Source organism: Bidens hawaiensis, unplaced genomic scaffold (genome assembly GCF_021521415.1).
Source record: "Bidens hawaiensis isolate Kalapana, Puna unplaced genomic scaffold, B.hawaiensis_p1.1 tig00027194_1, whole genome shotgun sequence".
NCBI lineage: Eukaryota > Viridiplantae > Streptophyta > Magnoliopsida > Asterales > Asteraceae > Bidens > Bidens hawaiensis.
The window spans coordinates 242,027-263,963 of NW_027494394.1; the positions used below are offsets into that span (position 1 = coordinate 242,027).

The following is a 21,937-nucleotide window of genomic DNA, read 5'->3' on the forward strand; positions in this document are numbered from 1 at the left end:
AAGAAGTCTTGTGGTATTACCACGTATTATTAAATGTCATTAAAAAAAGGATGTTCTATAGAATGATTCCCCTTTTCAGTTCATTTTATTCGCCGATTGACCAAAGGAAAATATTAATAAATAATAAATTGTATGAACTTAGATCAAAATAATAAATTGTATGAACTTAGATCAATCAAATCAATTTCTATGCAACGATTCGGCCCAACCAATTTATCCATTGATTATCTTATCAATTTAGGTTGCAGGATAATGATAAAAATGATAAATGAAGGGGGAAGGGAAAGGATAATTGATAAAAAGCGGGGTTCATAAAATGTTCGTAGAGGGTAGGTCAAACTAAGTATATGGAATTGAATGGCTATAAGTTAACCCTTGTCAAGGGTTAGACGCATCCTTATCAAATTGAATTGAAAGAGTTGGTTTACATTGTGGAAAAAAGACATGTATATGTGATATTAGATATTGACTGGTTATATACGAGCTAAAGATATATCTAATTTTCCCTACTAATCAAATGTGAATGTAGATGGGGCCCCATCTACATTGGCTAATGTGAATGGCTACAAGAAGCCGATGATTTCGACGAGGCCCTTCCCTTTAACTTGATTCACCTTGGCTTCAACGGGAGAAACAAGCTATGGCCGGTGGACAGAAACCGTGGTAGAAGATAGAGCAAGCAGATCATAAGATTTTACGTACAACCTTACATATTGTTTTTCAAGTATGTGTCCATAACTAGCATCAAATGTATTGGTGCAAACTTAGATAAAACCAATGCAATACAAGTGGCTTTTGATAGTTTCTTCTTGTACTCATTATGTAGAGTCCGTTGTTTCGAAGCTTATTTATAATACTCGAGCACATTTAACGTATGCATTGAATTTTTGAGAAAATATTGTCCTATGGTACGAGTGTAATGTTGATGCCCGATTTGTCATTCGTGTATTGCATGCATTTAAGCAACATATTGACGGGATTAAAGTATACTACATATATGTGTATTAGTGTATAGAGTATAGCATATAACACGTCTTACTAAATGAATGGTAGTCTGTATTATTGTAACCCAATAGTATCAAGGTGTTGAAAATATAAAGCCCTTTCAAGTGATAAAAATTCAGGTTATATTGTACACAATAATGTGAAAATTCAGGAGGCATGAGTTACCGTTTAAATTACAACAATAATAATAAGAATAATAAAAATATAAAGCAAAGGTGTCATATTAGCCAATTTACACAAGACACTACTTAAAAGTTCAATTTAGTTACTTATCAAAAGCATTTCAAATAAAACAATCGGTAGTAAAACGAGGGTATTCAAATGTTAATAGTCTTTTAGATGATTTTCTATATAATAAATTGTATAGCCGGGTTGCAAACACACAAACAAACAATGTAAAAATAAAGAACACAAGAATTTACATGATTCGGTCTAGATTACCTACGCCAAATAGTCACAACTAATATATATTGTTTTAAATTACAAGTACATTGATATAAGAGAACATTAGAGTTCACGTACTGTAACAAGAAAAATAATACGGGCTAAACATATAAGATTACGACAAGCCCCACTACTTATGTTGTCTCCATTTAGGCCCTAAACATCTTTACATTAAGTATAGCCCAATGAAGACTCCACATAACCATAACCAACCAACATAAAATAAAGCAAGCTTAGAACACATGTACTAACGATTTTTTTAATATAAAAAAATATACAAAGATTAATATATAATTAGGTTTTGAAAATAATTTCACTTTCATTCACTGTTGGAGGGGGAGGGGGGTATATAACAAGGTTTCAAACGATTTAAAAATGAGTGATCATTTAGATAATTTGAAATAAGTATATTCTTAATGGGGTTTGATCATATACACATGAAATTAATGTGCTAGACTTGAGAATCAAGTAGTAATTATGTAAATTATGTAATTACTATATGATGTAATTACATATTTTTTTACTTGTATAAATAATCACTCTAATTGATTTTCATGTTTAGCACGTTAATTTTATTTGCATGTTAACTTTCCCTTATAATCTATTAGTATAATTGACTAACTGTGTTAGGAGCTAATTAATTAATTAATTAATTAATTTGTCAATGAGCTGATGGTGAAGTAGTAACGGAGATACTTGGTGTTTCATGTGACACAAGTCGATTCCTGCCCCCCGTTATTTAGTTTTGCCGACACTGAATGATGTTGAGAGACTATGTGAGTATGTGTCGTTCATTAGTTGGATTCTTCAAGCGAGTGTTCACAAACATTGGCCTTAGGTGTGGGCTTTCTCTGTCTCAGAGGGCGAGTGTATCCAACCAGTAGTCCGTTTGAAAGATTCAATTACTGTTTAAAAATAAGGAGCTAATTAATTCCTGGAGGACTGAAACTGAAACTTAATAATATTATAGGACTAATCCTACCCTCATCACAAAAGAATAAACTAGGGTTTTATCATCCACTATATAAACCCCACCTACCACCACCACCTCCTCCATAATAATATCATTTTCCGGCCACCGTTCGTTTCCACCGTCGCCGCCGAAGGTAAATCCGATTCACTCTCACCGTTACGTATACTCCAATGTCATTACACATTCGATTTGTAATTATATATATATATATATGAAAACAGAGTGTTAATAATATTATTATTATTATTTATAATAGATGCTGATTCCGTGTATGTTTAAATTGTTAGGTTTATGTGTTGTACGTGTGACGTAAGTTTATGATGACGTGGATTTGGAAATTAGGGTTTTAGTTTATGTTGTACATTAGTTTTAGTTTTCTGCTGGTGTAATGTTTAGGTGATCTATTTGTTGTATTTTATATGCATAATTATTATTAATTATTAATTGTGTGTTTTATTTTATATATTTGTGTTTGTGTAAACGAGCGAAGTTGAGAGCTCGAGATCGCTCGTTGTGAGATCTTTAGTTAAACTTTGACATAGTGTTTTGATGTACAACTAAGCTCGAGCTCGGCTTGTTTTGGTGAGGTAGCGAGATGTTTTTTCAAGCTCGGGCTTTATTATTTAATAGTTAATTTATATTTTGAGTAAAACCGTAAACTAGTTTAGGCTTGGCTTGAGCTCGTGTTGTGGGGTGCAAACCTTAATACATAGAAGTCCCAGAGAGTTACCCTAGATTCGATGAGCTCAACGAGCATCTTTTACAAGGTGCTTGAGCTCGGGCATGATAGCTGAATGAGCTTCTTGTGCAAGGCTTGAGCTCGAAAAAGTTTAACTTGTTTTGAGCCTGAGTATTTTGCGAGCAGCTAGGCCTGTTTGCACCTCAGTTTGTATGCTTAAATATGCAATTCTTTTGATTAGATTATCATCACTAGATATGTGCATTGCTTGTCTTTTGTGTTCTACGTATAGTTAATCAATGTGTTTTATATCTAAATTCATAATCAATTGTGTAGTTGATTGTTTGTAATTGTATGCTTAATTGCAATTCTTTTGATTAGATTATAACCATTTGATTGTGTGTTTTGCTTGTCCTTTGTGTATTGTGTTTTAATATTAGTTAATATATGTGTTTTATAAGCATGTTTATCATCAGTTAACTTTTGTTCATATGAATTGTTAGATTTATCAATCTAAACGTATCATTGTCTAGTATTTGAAACATTCTTTAGCATATTGTATGTCTTGATCTAGGTGAATGTTGAGTTAACAATGTTTTAATTTTCACTTTTATTGTTTTTTCATTACCAAATTTTTTTACAGAATATATTGAAATGCTTTTTTAAATTCATGACAGATGAATGTTGAAAAGCTACAAAAGATGGCTGGTGCTGTTCGCACCGGTGGAAAGGGTAGCGTTAGGAGGTTTGTTTTTCTTATACACTTGTATTTTTAGTGTATATCACATATTTATAGATAAGTTAATATTATACATCTACAGAAAGAAGAAGGCTGTGCACAAAACAACTTCAACTGATGACAAAAAGCTACAAAGCACTTTGAAAAGACTTGGAGTAAACGCAATTCCTCAAATTGAGGAAGTTAGACTTTTCAAGGATGATAATAAAGTTATCCAATTCTTGAACCCTAAAGGTATTCATTTTTCAATTTAAAAAATAATATTTTAATATTTTATTTGTTAGCATTTGTTAATATTAATTTCTGTTGTTTCAGTTCAAGCCTTAGTCCCTGCTAACACTTGGGTTGTCAGTGGTACTCCTCAAGTAAAAAGTAGGTTTATTTTATTTATTTGAACCAATTTGTTTTGTTTATTCAGTTATGTAGTTATCTTACATGTAAGTCTTTTTGTATGGTTATTAGATTTGGAAGACTTTGCCTCTGAAGTGAATGATCTCCTCAACCAGTTGGGTATGTTTAAAACTTATTTGTTGTTTTTACAGTATTTTTTTGTTACAGTTCAAAATTGCATGATTTTTTGTCTCATTTCGTGCTAATTGGAAGCATTTGAAATTACATGAAATAGCAGCTAACTTTTATATTTTTTTTTGCATAAAAATGCTAGTTGCTGTTTTTGTAATTTTGGTAGTCGGTTGGTAGAATCAGGATTTGGTACTGCATATTATTTTGCTGTTTAAAACCCTAAGTTAGGCTTGTAAATAAGCTGAATGAACACGAATGGAACATGTACGTGTTCTCTCGTTTAATTTGTAACCAAACAAATGATTGAGATAACAAACAATAAGGAATGTAGTTTTCTTGTTCGTGTTCGTTTGTTAAGAAAATGAACATTTTGTGCTCATGTTCGTTCGTTAACAACATAAATGAATGGTTGATGAACGTGAAAGAATAGAACATTAGCAAACGTACGCTAATGAACATAAACACATGTAAATGAATGAAATAAATGAATTGAATGAGCGAAATGAACGTTTTTTTAACATAAATGAACGAACGGGACATGTGTTATTTTTTGTTCATTTAGATCAACATGAACGAACTTCCCGTTAAACATTTCACGACTTGTTTACATTTCGTTCGTTTGTAGTAGTACTAACAATCTACATATAAATTTGTGATTTTTCTATACACAAATAGATTCCAAAAACAGCTATTTTTAACTTTACTTGGGCGGTATATCTGGCTCTATAAAACATGTATATAAAATCTTGAATTGTGGTTGACAATGTTGTTTGTGCAGGTGCGGATAATTTCAAGAAAATTGCTGAACAGCTACAAAAAGGTCAGGCTGGGGCAGGTGAAGGCAGTATGGCAACAATACAAGAAGATGATGATGAGGTTCCCGATCTTGTTGCTGGTGAAACTTTTGAAGCTGCTGCTGAGGAAGGACAGAAATCTTAGATTTTTTTGTCCGAGAACAAGGTTTTTTTTATTTATGTTCTGTTTTTTACTTCAGAGGAAAGAAAGGGTAGAAAGCTGCACAGTTATTTTCGGTTATTTTGGTTTTAGATACGCAGGCTTTGCCAGGCGATTATCAGATTTTGGTTGAATTATCCATTTTGCTGGATCATGGCTTATTTTTAAGAAACACTGATTTATTTGGAGTTATGATTTTATATTTGCATTTTTCAACTATCCTTTACTTTGGTGTTTTGATTGCTTATCTGATCACTGTTTTGATTTGACATTAAAGCTTTTTATTGCTTAGATACAGTGAGCAGGTTTGATCGACCTAGCTTACCTGATGGCGGTCAGTTCACTTCGAGTTAACTTAAACCCATAGTTAGCCTAGGTGGGTTTATGACAAATTGAAACCCATAGTTAGCCTAGGTGGGTTTATGACAAATTGACAACCATAATCATTGTAATGACTTTTAGTAACGGACCAAAAGATTTTAAGGTCTTAGTATTATGGTTTGATGGGCAATCTTAAAATTATCAAATCTGTAAAACTTGAATATGACATGTATCATATTATGTTTATTACTAAAACATCAAAAAAGAGAAAAACACACTAAAAAATTGTATTAAGAGTTCTTATGTTAAATCAAATTGTGTATGCCATGACTTATCACATTATCACAAAACACTAGAAAATTGTATGATTTGCTACTCATGCGAACTATGTGACCATTTTTTCAGCTTATCATAACATTGTTTGATCCTTTTTTTGTTGGCAAGCACACACGGTTCGTATGAAAGCACATCATTAATATTCAATAGTGTATTATTGGTATTCGACTAGCTCATGTCTTAACATTAGCGTTGCAAATGAGCCGATAAAAAGCTTAAAACGAGCTGAGCCTGAGCGTCAATGAAAGCTTGTTTTAGTTATCTAGGTCGAGCCTTGTATGGAAACTCATTTAGGTTTGTCGAAGCATAATGAGCTTTGTATGTATCAATTTTACACCGCCCAACCGCGTGTTTTTTCTTAAAAGTATAGCAATAACTAGAAACAGATGTAATATACATTATAAACAAGGCGAGTACGAGCTTGAGAAAATATTATAAGTCATAAGGCGAGCTCTAGTTGAACTCTGGCTCGGCATAAGCATTACAAGAAAAGTTAAGAAGTGTATTACAATTATGCCCTTGTACAAAGTTATAATAATAATAATAATAATAATAATAATAACAACTCTTCTTCCCTGTCAATTCCTTCATTTTGCAAATTGGACTTTGGATTCCGCGTGAAGAAGCCAACGACTTTGAACGCGGAATTCGAAAGATCCATCAAAACAATCAATTCGTTCATTCAAATTGACACAGTTTCATATATTCAAAATTCAACAATTATAAATACCCAATTAATAATAATAATAATAATAATCGAAGGGAAGTAGTACGTAAAGTAATGGGTACTCCTTCGTTCCCAGATCTGGGAAAACATTGCTCCGTTGACGATTGTAAACTCATTGATTTCCTTCCTTTCACCTGCGATTGCTGCTACAAGGTTCCATTTTTAACTTACTCCTTTTATTATTATTAATTTGAAACCCTTTGTGTGTTTATTGGTATTCACCTAATAATAATAATAATTTAGTTACTTTTCGCCTGTTGAATGAATGTATCCCATTTATCAACACACTTGGCCTCTTGAACTGTTTCGGACAAGTTCATTTATGTCCGTTCGTTTCGTAAATGTAAATGAACAAAGGCGTTCAGTTGTGTTCGTTAACGTTTTTTTTAATTACTTTTCTAGTTTTATCTTATAGATAAATATATATACGAGTATTATCAGTTATGTGATTAATTTATATGTAAATTAACATATGAATATGAATGTTAAATAAAACACCAACAAAAACTTGGTAGTCGGACCGAATCGTTGACAGTGACCATTCTGAGTTAGCAAATTTAAATAAGACATCGTTTATGTTAATTTGTGTCCGTTCACTTGTGTTCATGAACTATTCACAAACAAGTTCATTTCCTTAATGAAAGGCTGCGGATAAGAAATTTCGGCTGGTTAGGGGTTGGTGAACCGTTCTTTTGACCGATAAAAGCTTGATGGACGAACGTGAACAACGCCTTTGTCAGGTTCAGTTTGTTTACAGCCTTACCGAAGGCAAATTGTTTAACCTATTTATATAAACAAGTCAAACGGATTAATTGGTTTTAGAAAGTTATAATCAGGTTGTAAAAGTGTTAAATGGGCTAACGGGTTGTGATAAATTTGGTTAAACGGTTGGTTAACGATTAGTGGGTTGTTCTTTTAAATTGGATGGGTTAAACATGTGAACCTTAACACGAAACATAGGCGTGTAATAGATTCAAGCTTGAGCGCGGCTTGTTTAACTTATAGGAGCTTGAGCTCGAGTTTTACTAATAAAGTTTGAGTTTGGCTCGTGATTAGTTTATCAAGCTCGAGATCAACTTAGGCTCGGCTCGGCTCGGCTAGGCTAGTTTGTTATCTATTATTTGTTTTATTAATTATTTTATAGGCATTTAGTATTATTTTTGTCTATTTTTATAATTATAATTTTCATATATAACTTAATATATATTATTTAGTTATTTGATCATATTTTTAAATTAGATATACACAATTATTATCTGTTGATATTTATTTAATGCATCAAATACAAGTTATATAGAATGTGGGCTCATTTAGGCTCACGAGCCTACTTGGAGCTCGATAAATGAAGCTCGGGCTCGTATTTTGAATGACTTTGTTTATAGACTCGAACTCGTGCCTGTTTAAGCTCGGCTCAGTTTGAGCTTTTAGTGAGCCGATCTCGAGTAGCTCACAAGTGGCTTGACTCGTATACACCTCTAACGAAACATGTCAACCTGGATATGACATGCGTCCTAAACGGGTTACATATGACATTCTAAAATCTGATTATATTTTTACATCTCAGTAATTGTTCTGCTATATAACCGGTTGTGTTGCTTCTAGTTGCTTATGTGACCCTAAATAATCAATTTAAAAAACAAATATTTGGTATAATCCAAACAATATACACTGTCAAAATATTTAATTCTTCAAATTACTAAACTTTTTGCAGGTTTTCTGTCTTGAACACAGAAGTTACATCACACACAAATGTCCAAAAGCCAACAAAAACAACCGAACCGTAGTCATATGCCCTCTATGCGTGAAAGCGGTTCACTTAATCCCCAACCAAGATCCAAACATAACATGGGAATCTCATATTAATACCGACTGCGACCCGTCAAATTACGAAAAGGCCACCAAGAAAAAAAAATGTCCTGTTCGCGGGTGTAGAGAAGTCCTAACATTTTCCAACACGATAAAGTGTCGTGACTGCACCATCGACCATTGCCTTAAACACCGGCTAGGACTCGACCACAGTTGCCCTGGGCCCAAAAAACCCGAACCCACTTCCACATTTTGGGGGTTTTCAAGTCTCACAAAACAAGACTCACGAACCGGTTCGGCTCATGCACCCTCGTCGTCATCATCATCAAGTTGGACTACAAATTTACTCAAAGCGGTTTCATCTCTTATTATAAGTGACGATGATAAGAGTGGTCAGAATGGCGGTTCGAGCCATTCTGGTGGTAAAGTGGAGGAGTGTCCGATTTGTAATATGAAGTTTTCGAAGGTTTCGAGTTTGATAGATCATGTTCAAATGGTTCATGAAAAGAAGGGTGTGATGAAGGTGACAGTTGATGTGTGTCCAAAGTGCAGCAAAGGGTTCCGGGATCCGATGGCTTTGGTAGAACATGTTGAAAAAGAACATAGAGGTGTGTCTAAAGCTTAAAAACATAATATTGATTTGTTGAAATGGGTTGTAAATGTTAATTGGGTTTGATATTCAATTTATATAAATCCAATGTTGTAAACACATTGTTTAAATTGTTGGATTTGATTCTTTTACTTTAGTTTCTTTATGTTTGTGACCAGAGAAATGTGAGTGTGAGATTTATGAGCTGGGCTATGTTTGTGTTTGTTCGTTTAACTCACATTTAGTGGGTTAGTACTGAGTAGCTCGCGAGTAAATTGGCTCTTAAGACTGTTAAAGTTGCAAAATGATGAATGAGATGTGAATGCTCTTAACAGATACCACAATGACACAATCAAAATACATGTTCATTTGATTTTGAACTTTGATAAAAAATAATATATATTAATATATGTTTTCCAGTTACATGATATGCTAAAAGAGAATTTATACACATTAACTACAACATTAATCAACCCTTCTTACATATGTGACTAAGGTGACACATGCATAGCCATATATGTTTCACACACTAAACACTTGTTTTACAATGAACAACCATGGCTAAACACACCGTTTACTTGCCCTTGGCATGTATGAACGTTAGTTTTATAACATAACGAGTTTGAAAATGTAAAACAAAGTAAAAGCAAATAAGAAGTTTGGCGACCAATCACATGATTGCGTTGCCAAACTTCTTAATTATTATAAATAATAATAATAATTATATGCCAGAATGCCAGTATTAAATGCCCACTTGAAAGGTGACACGACTAATGTAACGCAGGTGAGGATGTGCAAGCAGCAATACCCCTTAACAAGTGACGCACATATAAAAACGTGAATAGAAACGCCTTTATTCAAATATATAGATTTTAGACTCGTATTTGACATTTAACCATATTTAGAAAGACAGTTTACTTCGATCATCTTTTTTTCAGAACTAACCGTATTTGTTTGGCAAAGTCACGTAACAACCTCAAGTGTTCACTCGTTCTACGCTTCAGATCTTTTATTATTATTATTATTATTATTATTATTATTATTATTATTATTATTATTATTATTTCTTTTGGTACAAGAACGTTTGTAGACGTTGGTTCATTCCTGTTGTTGCACTAAAGTTGACAGTTGTTCAATATCAACCTCCATTTAAAATAACAATAATAATTAATTGTTCCACTTGATTTGAATGTTAGGATTTGGCCAACACACATCGGCTTTACGTCCTCCACGTTCCAAATGGACATGCTAACCAATCACATTTTTAATTTTTAATAATAATAATAATAGTCTATATAAAGACGTGTTTAATTTTCAAACATATAGTAATTACTCGTATTCTTTATCATGAGTATCAATAAAAACAATTGGAAAAATGTGAGTATCTAAAATACAATTTTTCAATTTTTTTGCTGTAAAATGATTTGGATATATGAAAATCAATCTTATAAGAATATACTTAAATGTGTCGCGTTGAGGCGACACAAGGACACAAATTTGACCGGTGTCGGTTAAGTTCGTTATGACATTGATACTAAATAAAAAAATACCTAAAATAGTATTGTCACTCGTATAGCTTATTATTAAAATATATATTTACAATGAAAATTACTCGTATTTTATTTTGATTACTCATTGCGTCGCCAACGTATGCACATTTCAAGCCGTCAACTTTTGTTTTTGTGCAGTCGGCTCATTATTTAGTTAGATTCTACATTTTTTCCTTTTGAATTTGTTATATATATTGTTAAAGGGGTGTAAACGAGCTTAGCCCGAGCTCAACTCGTTTTGACTTACGAGAGCTTGAGCTAGTTTTCTAAATCTCGAACTTGGCTCGTTTATTTTTTACTAATTAATAAATATACATTTTTCCTTATCTTATATTTTGAGAAAAATCGTAAACGAGCCTAAGCTCGGCTTGACCTTGTGTGGTACTCCTTAAGCTAGCAAAAGCACAACTAACAGTTATGCAGTGTGAAATTAACATAATTAAAAGCTCAAAAGAGTTAAAACTTGAAATTATACCTGGATCAATAACGCTAAACGATCTTCTCATACAAAGCTCAAGCTCAATAAATCTCGACTTGTCTGAAGCTTTTTATCGCTTTGATATTGAATAAATTAAACGATCTTTTCATACAAACTCGGCTCGTCTTGTGTGCACAATTAACACCAAGACAAAAGTCAGTCTTGATTTTGAAAGGCCAACGTTCTAAAATTGATTGAGTGGTGAGGTGACATGACATGATGATTACAATTTGACAAATTACTCAAATACATTTTGTCATTCCATTATATATATATTTTTTAAAAATTAAATAACTATTACTTACTTATTATTTATTTAATAATAGATATCATAATAATAATAATAATAAGTTGTTCGACCGGCTGATACATAGTTTATTAATCATATAATATACAGAGAGGAACCAAAACGGAAGGAGAGAAGGGGATTGTTGATCTAAGATCAATCAAAACCTGTTCGACGACAAATTTTGTTTCTCGTGATCACAAACCCTCCCAGCCTTCCAGCCTCAATGCTCTCACAGGCATCGACTTGAAGGTAATCAACATCATTGTTGGTTGCGTAATTCTCTCTCAATTTCATTCCTTTTTTTCATTTTAATCGAATTTGGATTGAATTTTGTGTTGGGTTTTTATGCACACCACCTGTTTGATGAAATGTCTGACCCAAATTGATTCTGTAATGGGGTTTTTGAGGTGGGATTCATCTTAAATTATTGTTGTGTTATTTATGCACACCGCCTGTTCGATGAAATGCCTGACTCAAATTGAATTCTGTAATGGGGTTTTTGAGGTGGGATTCATCTTAAATTATTGTTGTGTTATGTGTTGTAAAGTTGGATTGAATTGAATTCCGCGTTGGATTATTTATGCACACCACATGTTCCACAAAATGCCTGACCCAAATTGAATTATTTAACGAGGGTTTTGAGGTGGGATTGATCTTAAATCATTGTGTTATGTCCAACGTACACAATGATAGCTTTTCTCTCGGAATTTGGTAGCTTTTCTTTCGTTTATTCGTATGAATTTTGCGTTGGGTATTTATGCACACCGCGTGTTTGATAAACTGTTTGACCCAAATTGGATTATGCAATGGGGTTTTGAGGTGGGATTTATCTCAAATTTATTGTTGTGTTATTTGTTGTAGGCTGGTCGGATTATTGTTGAAATATCAAGTCTTTTGGAATTTGGTAGCTTTTCTTTCCCTTTTTCGAATCTTCATATGATTTTTGCGTCGGGTTATTTATGCACACCAACTTTTCGACCTAAATTGTTGTGTTATTTGTTGTAGGCTGGTCGGATAATTGTTGAAGTACCAATTTATTTGGGATTTGGAAGCTTTTCTTCCCCTTCTCTTTTTATCAAGATGGTTGAATTTAAGAAGGGAAGAAAGCTCAAAACACAATCTTGAAATATTATTATTGTTATTATAAGTTAGTGTTATTTTGTATATATTGGTATACAAAATGAGTGCTGTTTCTGGGCTAGTATCAAGGCAAGTTTTGCCAGTATGTGGTAGCCTTTGTTTCTTCTGCCCCGCGTTGGCTACAAGGTCTAGACAGCCAGTTAAGAGATACAAGAAGCTGATCTCAGATATTTTCCCAAAAAATCCTGTTAGTTTGTTGTTAACATAATAGTGTACATGTTAGATGCGCAGCAAGAAAGTATTAAAGTTTGCATTTTTATTTGTGATCTGAAAAAGGGTGAAGAACCGAATGATAGGAAGATTGGAAAGCTTTGTGAGTATGCTGGTAGAAATCCTTTACGTGTTCCAAAGGTACCATATGATGTCATTTTTAATTAGATTAACGAAGCCATGATATTGTTTGTTTGTTAAATTATTAATTAGTTTTTTTAATCTTACATCCAGATCACATGTTCTCTTGAGCATCGTTATTATAAAGAGTTAAGAAATGAGAATTTTCGGGCTGCAAAAATTGTTATGTTAATTTACAGAAAATTGTTGATTTCGTGCAAAGACCAAATGTGAGTTCATTCACACATCATTAATATGTCTAGTTTTGAGCAATAATACATTAATAATAATAATAATAATAATAATAATAATAATATATTTGTCTTTTTTTGGCAGGCCGTTATTTGCAAATAGTTTGCTGAGTATCATGCAAACTCTGCTGGATGAAACAAGACATGATGAAATGTTAATTATCGGATGCCAAACGCTCTTTGATTTTGTAAATTGTCAGGTTGGTGTTGTTGATGTTTATGATGGCGGGCAGTATAACCTATTTACATTGAAATGGGTCAATTTGGGTTGTATTCCATTAATGTTAATGAAGGGTCAAAATTAGAGAATCAGCTAAAAGTCAAACATGCCAAATCAGTTTAACGGGTCAACCCCATTTTGACATGTAACCTGACCCGCCCGTTTGCAAATCCTAGCTGTTAGATATTTCTGTTGACTTTCAACAACCTTATCTTTGGTTTTCTTTATATTTTGCAGAAAGACGGAACTTATATGTTTAATTTGGAAGGATTTATTCCAAAACTCTGCCAAATAGCTCAAGAAGTTGGCGAAGATGAGAGAGTTGCCCCGCTTCGTTCAGCTGCATTGCAAGCTCTTTCTTCAATGGTATTTTTCAATGTTGCTTAAACAACTTTTCTTGTCATGTATATGGTTGTTTTTTTATTAATAATATTACTATATTTGTATGTTATCGTTTTAATATTTCAATCAATCAACCAAGCCCTGTATATCCCACCGCATAGCACGCTATCGGTAGGGTCAGGGGAGGGTGGGATGTAGGCAAGTCTTTCCTCTATCCGTGAGAATAGAGAGGCTGCTTCCAGAGAGACCCCCAGCTCATAAAGCTGTATACATGTTTTAATATTTAAGTTTATTTTTTTTGTATTGTAGGTTTGGTTCATGGGTAGATATTCCCATATATCATCAGAGTTTGACAATGTAAGCATATATTATAAATAGGAAAACTGTATTTACTTCTACATTTATGTGGTCACTCACTCCTTGAGAATAAATTTTGTACCTTTTCTAGTTTAGTATCAAATAATAAAGTCAATATTATATTGATTTTTTTTCATTTTGTTTCCATTACATAGATTGTTTCAGTAGTGCTGGAAAATTATGGATATTTGAACAAGGAGTCCGAAAATCCTAATGAAAATCGATGGGTCCAAGAAGTACTGAAAAATGAGCATCATGCCACCCCATCAGAGGCTTTGATAAAGGTTCCTTCTTGGAGTACAATTGTTAACGAGAAAGGCGAATTAAATGTGTCGGCGTAAGTTACATTCCCAGATTCTATAAATTCTTACTTTATGGTTATTCTGGAGTCAAATAATTGGGTTTTTTTTTCTTTTATAAAAGAAAACCTATTTACGTGTGATTGGGATTGCTTAATTAAAACAAGTTATATCATCTAATAAGGGTAAACATGTGATTTTGAATCAAACAAAAGAAGTTGGTTTAAAATAGAAGCCATCTCAAACCGCATATTTTAACAAATTATTTAGTTGTTTTAACTTAAACAAGTAGGTAATCATGTGCAGCGTTTTTCATCTAAACACTCCGCTTTAAAAAAAGCAATAAACAGATAAACTATACATATAAAACTCCAAACTTCCCTTTATTTCTTAACAAAATGTCATTTTTATTATTTTATTCTTCAGTTTCTTAAAATAATCAAAATTTAAACACTCAAACTTCTACTTTTTGCACTTTGTTTCAACTTGTATACCAAAATTTGTTTTCCTTTTTGTAGGGTTGATGCTAAAAACCCTTGCTTTTGGTCCCGTGTGTGCCTTCATAATATGGCTAATTTGGGCAAAGAAGCTACAACAATGCGCCGTGTTCTTGAATCTTTATTCCGCTATTTTGATTCTGAAAATTTGTGGCCATTTCAACAAGGGGTTGCCTACCCTGTTCTAAAAGACATGCAGATTATAATGGATGAATCCGGTATGAATTCTAATATTTGCATTTTGGGTTAATTGCATATAAAAGTAATCACCTTTGATCCATTTAATGTATTAGGTATCCATTAGAGAAAAACCATCCCATTCAAAAAATGATTTAGGGTAACGAGTAAAAGTGGTGACATGGCAAATGGTCGATGTATTTGACAGTGTTGACTTTTTTCTGATTTAATGTGAAAACTGGTTATCTAGTTTTGAGTGTCAATCATGTCAGGTTGGCGGGTTGACGGGCTAACTGGTTGAATTGTTCAACCCGAACATGACCAGTATTTTTGTTTGTATTAGAAGCATCAGCCCTTACGGGCTAACCCATATACACTTTAAATTGTGTAACCCACATGACACGTTTAAACCATTTATTTAAACGTGTCAAACGGGTCAGTGGGTAAATAATCAAGTTAATATGTTAATTGGGTTGGTGGGTTGTAAAACGATGGATTGACGGGTCATAAACGGCTTGCGGGCTGACCTGTTTAACTAAACAGATTGGTGGTTTGACCTGTTTTGCTAAATGGGTTAAACAGGTAAACCCAAACATGACCCTTTTATAATTAACCACTTACCACGTCAACCTGAAAACGGCCTGTTTATAAAACGAAAACCGGGTTAGATATACCAACCCGAACCTGATTATTTTCGTATCATGTTTGAGTCGTGTTGAAAATTGCCACCTCTAGTTATCTTAGGCGATTACCTCAAATTAAAGTTCCTAATTTGATGATTTTTCTAGCCTAAAATAAGTTGATTAGTCAAAGCTGAAATGCGATGAAAGTTGGTTGCTTTGTTATGCAGATACTCTTTCACAAATAATAATCTTAGTCTTATTATTATTAACTTTTTCAGGACACAATGCACATTTTCTTCTTTCAATATTAATAAAGCATCTTGACCACAAAAACGTCCTAAAGAAGCCTGAAATGCAAGTCGACATTATAGAAGTCACCACCTCACTTGCACACGATACAAAGAAAGAAGCTTCGGTTGCAATAGTTGGAGCAATTACTGATGTCATTAGACATCTTAGAAAAAGTGTACATTTGGCACTAGACGATGCTGACCTGGGTGCTGATGTCATCAAATGGAACAAAAGGTTTCATGAAGTTGTTGATGAATGCCTTGTAGAGTTATCCTCTAAGGTCCCCTTCATTTTCTATATTGTACACCAAAATTTTTTAACTTATTTACTTTAAAAATGTGATTGCTCAAAATTGGTCAACACAGGTCGGTGATGCGAGTCCAATATTTGATATTATGGCAGGAATGATGGAGAATCTTTCAAGTATTACGGTTATAGCTAGAACTACAGTTAGTGCTGTTTACCGTACTGCTCAAATTGTAGCTTCGTTGCCTAATATGGCCTACAACAACAAGGCAAGTACACATATACATATACGCAATCATATTTAAAGTTATAAATTGGTCTGCATTCATAATAAGGGTAAAATTGGCATATTGCTAAGTAAAATATTCATTAACTTTGCATATGTTCCTATTTTTCTGTTAATTACCCTAATCGTTAAATGTTGCAAGTTGTTGAGACTAGAGGTATGCACAAAACTGAAATAACTGAACCGTAACTGGAGTAACTAATTGAATCGAAATAACCAAATCCGTTAAACCGACGGTTTGATTTCATGTTTAAACATCCGATTTTTCGGTTTGGGTTTAGTTTTGCTATAGGCCAAAAACCGAACCAAACCAACTTTAAGTAATTTGTAAGAAATTAATATGGTGTAGTCCGAAAGTTTTAGATCCTAATGTCATTAGTTTGGAGTTTAGACAATTTTTTCGGCCCAAAACTGAAATAACTGAACCGTAACTGGAATAACTAATTGAATCGAAATAACCAAATCCGTTAAACCGACGGTTTGATTTCATGTTTAAACATCCGATTTTTCGGTTTGGGTTTAGTTTTGCTATAGGCCAAAAACCGAACCAAACCAACTTTAAGTAATTTGTAAGAAATTAATATGGTTTAGTCCGAAAGTTTTAGATCCTAATGTCATTAGTTTGGAGTTTAGACCATTTTTTCGGCCCAAAGTTTTCAAGCCCAAAATTAGCCTCAACGTTTCAGGCCCAAATTCATTATCTTGGACCATTGATTTCAGTCCAAAATTTTAAGCATAAATAGTTAAACTGAAATTTTCAAACCCAAAACTAGGCCCAAAGTTTCAGGCTAAAAATTTTCGGCCCAATTGGTATCTTTAATGAATAAGGGTAAAATTGACAAGCTACTAACTAGCATCTGCATTAATTGTACACATTTAAATTAATATTTTTTGTTTTTTTAGAATGGTAACTTTCTTGTATTTATGCTACCGCACTCTCCAAATTTGGAGAGCCCCGTTACCCCACTCTGGCCAGACTATGTTGTCTTAACCGGGCCCACGCTAGTTTCAGAGTTTGGCTTGGGCAATTGAATTATATTACTAAAATTGTTGTTGACCATAATTTTGGATTTTTGGGCAATTGAATTATGTTACTAAAATTATTATATATAATTTTTATTGTTAAGGCATTTCCAGAAGCATTATTTCATCAATTACTTCCTGCAATGGTTCATAAAGATCACGAAACACGAGTCGGATCACACAGAATATTTTCTGTTGTTCTTGTGCCATCATCTGTTTGCCCTCAGTCTTCAAGCCTCGTGCCAGCTGGCACTGATCCCAATAAGGCGGCAGTCCCACGCTCACTGTCAAGAACTGTTTCCGTGTTTTCTTCTTCTGCTGCCCTTTTTGGGAAAATGAAAAAAGGCGGGCCTTTAATGACCAATAATGCTAGTCAACAGAAGTCAAACAATAGCGGGGCATTTAACAGAATGAAGTTGAGTTATAGCCGAACTTATTCGATAAAAATCGATGCAAATTCTGGAAGTAATCTTAACAGAGACGGGGTAGGTTTTTGTTGGTTTTTTTATTGCGATCTTTATTTGTAATATGGTTTATATATTATTTTTATTTATTTATTATTTCAATTATCAGGAGGCAGTTACTCTTAGGCTCAGTTCTCACCAAATATCACTACTGTTATCTTCAATTTGGGCACAATCTATTTCACCTGAAAACACACCTGAAAATTATGAAGCAATTGCTCACACTTACAGTCTTGTGTTGTTATTCTCTAGAGCAAAGGTAATATGTTATGTACTAATTATAAAGAAAACTGAGTCAAATGTGACCCGCCATGGACAAGCCTTGTGTTTGTAAAAATTTTTGGACAAAGGGTGTTTGGGTCATCCGGCCTGACCTGACCCGGCATGTACTAATGTACAAAAATAGCCGCTTTGACCCACCCGAGCCGTACTGCTTTCTTGTTACTGAATCATTGAAATGATGGAATTTGTGCAGCATTCGGGCCGTGAGGCTTTAGTTAGAAGTTTCCAGCTGGCATTTTCATTGCTTGATATTTCTCTTGCTGAAGGAGGTATGAATCTTATAGTTCTTATCTTCATAAGAATGAGCTTTATAAGTTTCATCGGTGTAAGGTATTGGAGTTTAATATTATTGTGATTATGGCAGGAGCCTTGCCACCATCGCGTAGACGGTCTCTTTACACTTTGGCAACCACTATGATTATTGTTTCTGGGAAAGCATTTAGTATTGTTCCTCTTGTTCCAGTTGCAAAGGCGACACTTGCTAATAAGATGGTAAACTGATTATTATTTCAACAATTTTATGCTGGTGTTTATGTTGGTTGTAAATAAATCTGTTCTTTTGTTATAGGTGGATCCATTCTTGTGCTTGATTGAAGATTGTAAGTTGACTGTGGGCCCCGGATCGGGTAACATTAGTTTTGGGTCAAAGGAAGATGATATATCAGCTCAAAAATCGCTTTCAGAAGTAAAGTTTTCAGAAGAACAATCAATGGAATCATTGGCTGGTACAATCGTCAAGCACTTGGAATCTGTTTCAGAGGTACCCCCTGCCCCCTTCCCGGGTTCATAACGGGTCTATGTCTTATTTGGTCAAAATGTGTCTGGTTGGGTTTGATCAGAAGCGCTTTATGTCCGAACTTGTATGAGTAATTAGTGTCAAATATTATTACAAATAAATTATTATGCTATTAATAATCTAAATTTTTGAGCACTTTCGGTGACTGGTGACTTATAACCGGATTGGCCTGTATCCTTTTAAGTTATGTTTTTCTGTTCTACCTAGTTTAATCCTAATGCTGAGTCAACTAATTTGTAAATATAAGGTTTGAAATTGCCATGTTTAATGATAACCCATTTGTTACTCAAGTTTATGACTGAAGTCATAAGTTTTTAAATATGTAGAAATTAAAATTAAATAATTTGTTTGCGCAGTCAGAGCTATCGATCATTAAGGAGCAGTTACTTACCAGATTTGTGCCTGATGATGATGTGTGTCCTATTGGCTCCTCATCTGCAAATGTACCAAAAAAGAATGCAGAAAATCGTAAATCTATGGAGGAGGTAATTATGAACTTTGAATATTTTAAGTTTTAATAATCATGACTATAAGTGAACGATATATATATATATATATATATAAATGTTCCTTTTTGTTCAGGATGCTCCTCTTTTATTTGTGGATGATGATTTTGATTTTGATCCGTTTGAAAGTAGCAACCGTCTTTCACTGGCAACAAGTGAGAGTAATGATCTCTTGAGTGTTAATCAACTATTGGATTCAGTAAGTCTTTTGAGCATGTTATTGTTATGCCATTTGATTTAATAGTAATAATAATAATATGATAAAAACTTTATATTGTTTCAAGGTTTTGGAGTCTGCACAACACATGGGAAGAATGTCTATAAGTGTTGCACCCGAGATTTCTTATAAAGAAATGACCAATCAATGTGAAGCTCTTGTAAATGGAAAAAGGGAGAAAATGTCCAATTTGATGAGTATACAACGACCCGCTAGTCGTAGTGATAATGCACATCAAACTAACACAACCTTCCAATCGGTATAGTTTTCTTAAATTATATATGTTCATTACGTGCCATATGTTATTATATTCATTGTGTCGCGTTCATATAATAGAGTAACTTACAGTCTTACAGATGGTCCCTGTGGTATGGCCAGTTTTTGGTTTTGGTCTCCAAGTTTAAGTAATTACATGTTTGGACCGTAACTATGCATAAACGTAACATGTTTTGTCCATGAAGTGGATGTTAGTTAACTTTTTCTGTTAAGTAGATGTGAAATGACCTAAATACCCTTAACATAAAGTATAGAATAAAATCAATAAGTCGTCTTGGGGTTCATCCCACAAAAGAAAAAAAAAGGAACGAAGGCAACTGAAAATCGTATACCATCTGACACATTTCCAGACACCACTTACAAGCAATACGGCTCGTATTGCTATAGACGGGCATATGGCCCGTATCGCACGTCAGTGATTTTTGACAGTGTCTGACGACTCATACAGAGGGCCATCTGTAACTGGGGAATTGACTGATGTGACAGTGGCGGAGGAATATCGTAATGATTAAAGCGAACTGTGAGAATTGCATAAACGTTTGTTAATATTTTTTGGTCAACCCTATTAATCTTGATTCATATTTTCTTAGTATTTTTGCATTATACTATCTTTTGTTTATATTATATATTTTTTAATCTTTTTTCAGCAAGCGGGCCATCCATTTTTGGAACAAAACGCACCTCCGGCTGTGAATGGACAATGTAGAGGATCATCATGTGCAAGAGAATACCAACACATACCCCAATCATTTAGGCTGCCAGCATCAAGTCCATATGATAATTTCTTAAAAGCTGCTAGAAGTTAGTTAGTCAACCAACCAAATCTTTTGGAACCATAGTATCGCCCGCGCTCTTTAAATGGTCAAACTTGCACAAAAGATATGGTTATGAAGATCAGTCGTCCCGAGACATTGTGCTTGCATGCTGCAAAATTTAGAGATGATGAATTCTTATGTTTGTGATTGGACCGGAACCCGATTGCTTATTTCAGTTGCTTATTCAACACAATTTGTTTATTTTGAAATTTGTTTGTGTTTATGTATAGAACTGAGAGGCATGGAGATGGCCTAAAGGTCTGATCTTTAAGCATTTTGAGAGTTTATTTTGTAATTAGAAAAATGAATTGTTAGTAATTTGTTGAGGGGTTAAGTATTCTTTTTCATCCTTGAGTTGAAGGTGAATGTGAACATTGTATTTGTAAATTGTTAGCTTGTAAATTTCATTTTTATCCAACAAAAGGTTTGAAAGAGTGTTTTAAGATTTTGTATGTGCATTGTGTTTGTATTTGATATTCACTGAGCTTGAATTTGTTGTTGGGAGTAGAGGTGGGCAAACAAACCGGTTAACCGAAACGACCCGAAATTGAACCGGTTTGAAACCGGTTACGTAGAAACCGGTTTGGAACCGATTGAAACTGGAGGGTTGGAACCGGTTTGTAGTTTTCTCCACCAAAACCAGTTTCAAAGCGGTTAACCGAACCCGGTTTGGACTGAATTTGTGTATTATATTTTGTTTTTCATCGATTGGTTATTGTAGTTTGATGAAAGGGGTTATTTTGTTGATTCACCAATCTCTTAAATTACATATCATATAGATAAATAGATGTTTCTTAGCTGTTATTTACTATTTACATAATGATTTGAATTTTGCATGTATATTAATCAAATAACTAGGTCATCATTTTCATAAGTTGTGACATGCATGCAATCTTATTAGGTTGAATTTAAAGGTTATGAAGATTGTTAGTTGAAAACTTTAGGCCCTTGTTGAAACAATATACAAATATTCCACCACAAAACATTATTGCAACATTTGGATGTTTGTAAGGATTATGTGAAAGTGAAAGAACATGTTGATGTTTTTAAACATTATTGCAACAAAATATGTTTTGATCTAATTACA

General features: G+C 33.6%; 3 protein-coding genes across 3 annotated transcripts; all 3 read left to right on the top strand.

The window, feature by feature from the left end:
* The first annotated feature begins 2,480 nt into the window (after positions 1 to 2,480).
* Positions 2,481 to 5,518, top strand: LOC143574960 (basic transcription factor 3-like). The gene is made up of 6 exons (XM_077059448.1): positions 2,481 to 2,555; positions 3,779 to 3,846; positions 3,923 to 4,074; positions 4,156 to 4,212; positions 4,303 to 4,350; positions 5,141 to 5,518. The coding sequence occupies exons 2-6, from the start codon at positions 3,779 to 3,781 to the stop codon at positions 5,299 to 5,301; spliced, it is 486 nt and encodes a 161-aa protein (XP_076915563.1). The 5' UTR covers positions 2,481 to 2,555; the 3' UTR covers positions 5,302 to 5,518.
* A 1,213-nt stretch (positions 5,519 to 6,731) lies between these two features.
* LOC143574961 (zinc finger AN1 and C2H2 domain-containing stress-associated protein 13-like) lies at positions 6,732 to 9,199 on the top strand. Its single transcript, XM_077059449.1, has 2 exons — positions 6,732 to 6,853; positions 8,412 to 9,199. The coding sequence occupies exons 1-2, from the start codon at positions 6,755 to 6,757 to the stop codon at positions 9,129 to 9,131; spliced, it is 819 nt and encodes a 272-aa protein (XP_076915564.1). The 5' UTR covers positions 6,732 to 6,754; the 3' UTR covers positions 9,132 to 9,199.
* A 2,306-nt stretch (positions 9,200 to 11,505) lies between these two features.
* On the top strand, positions 11,506 to 21,317 carry LOC143574950 (protein SEMI-ROLLED LEAF 2-like). The gene is made up of 21 exons (XM_077059441.1): positions 11,506 to 11,661; positions 12,274 to 12,316; positions 12,418 to 12,739; positions 12,829 to 12,903; positions 12,997 to 13,112; positions 13,219 to 13,333; positions 13,591 to 13,719; positions 14,005 to 14,052; positions 14,208 to 14,389; positions 14,870 to 15,066; positions 15,927 to 16,219; positions 16,305 to 16,454; positions 17,599 to 17,979; positions 18,068 to 18,217; positions 18,434 to 18,509; positions 18,605 to 18,732; positions 18,809 to 19,000; positions 19,393 to 19,521; positions 19,619 to 19,741; positions 19,827 to 20,018; positions 20,683 to 21,317. Exons 3-21 carry the CDS (start codon positions 12,593 to 12,595, stop codon positions 20,839 to 20,841), a joined length of 2,982 nt encoding a protein of 993 aa, XP_076915556.1. The 5' UTR covers positions 11,506 to 11,661; positions 12,274 to 12,316; positions 12,418 to 12,592; the 3' UTR covers positions 20,842 to 21,317.
* Positions 21,318 to 21,937: the final 620 nt, after the last annotated feature.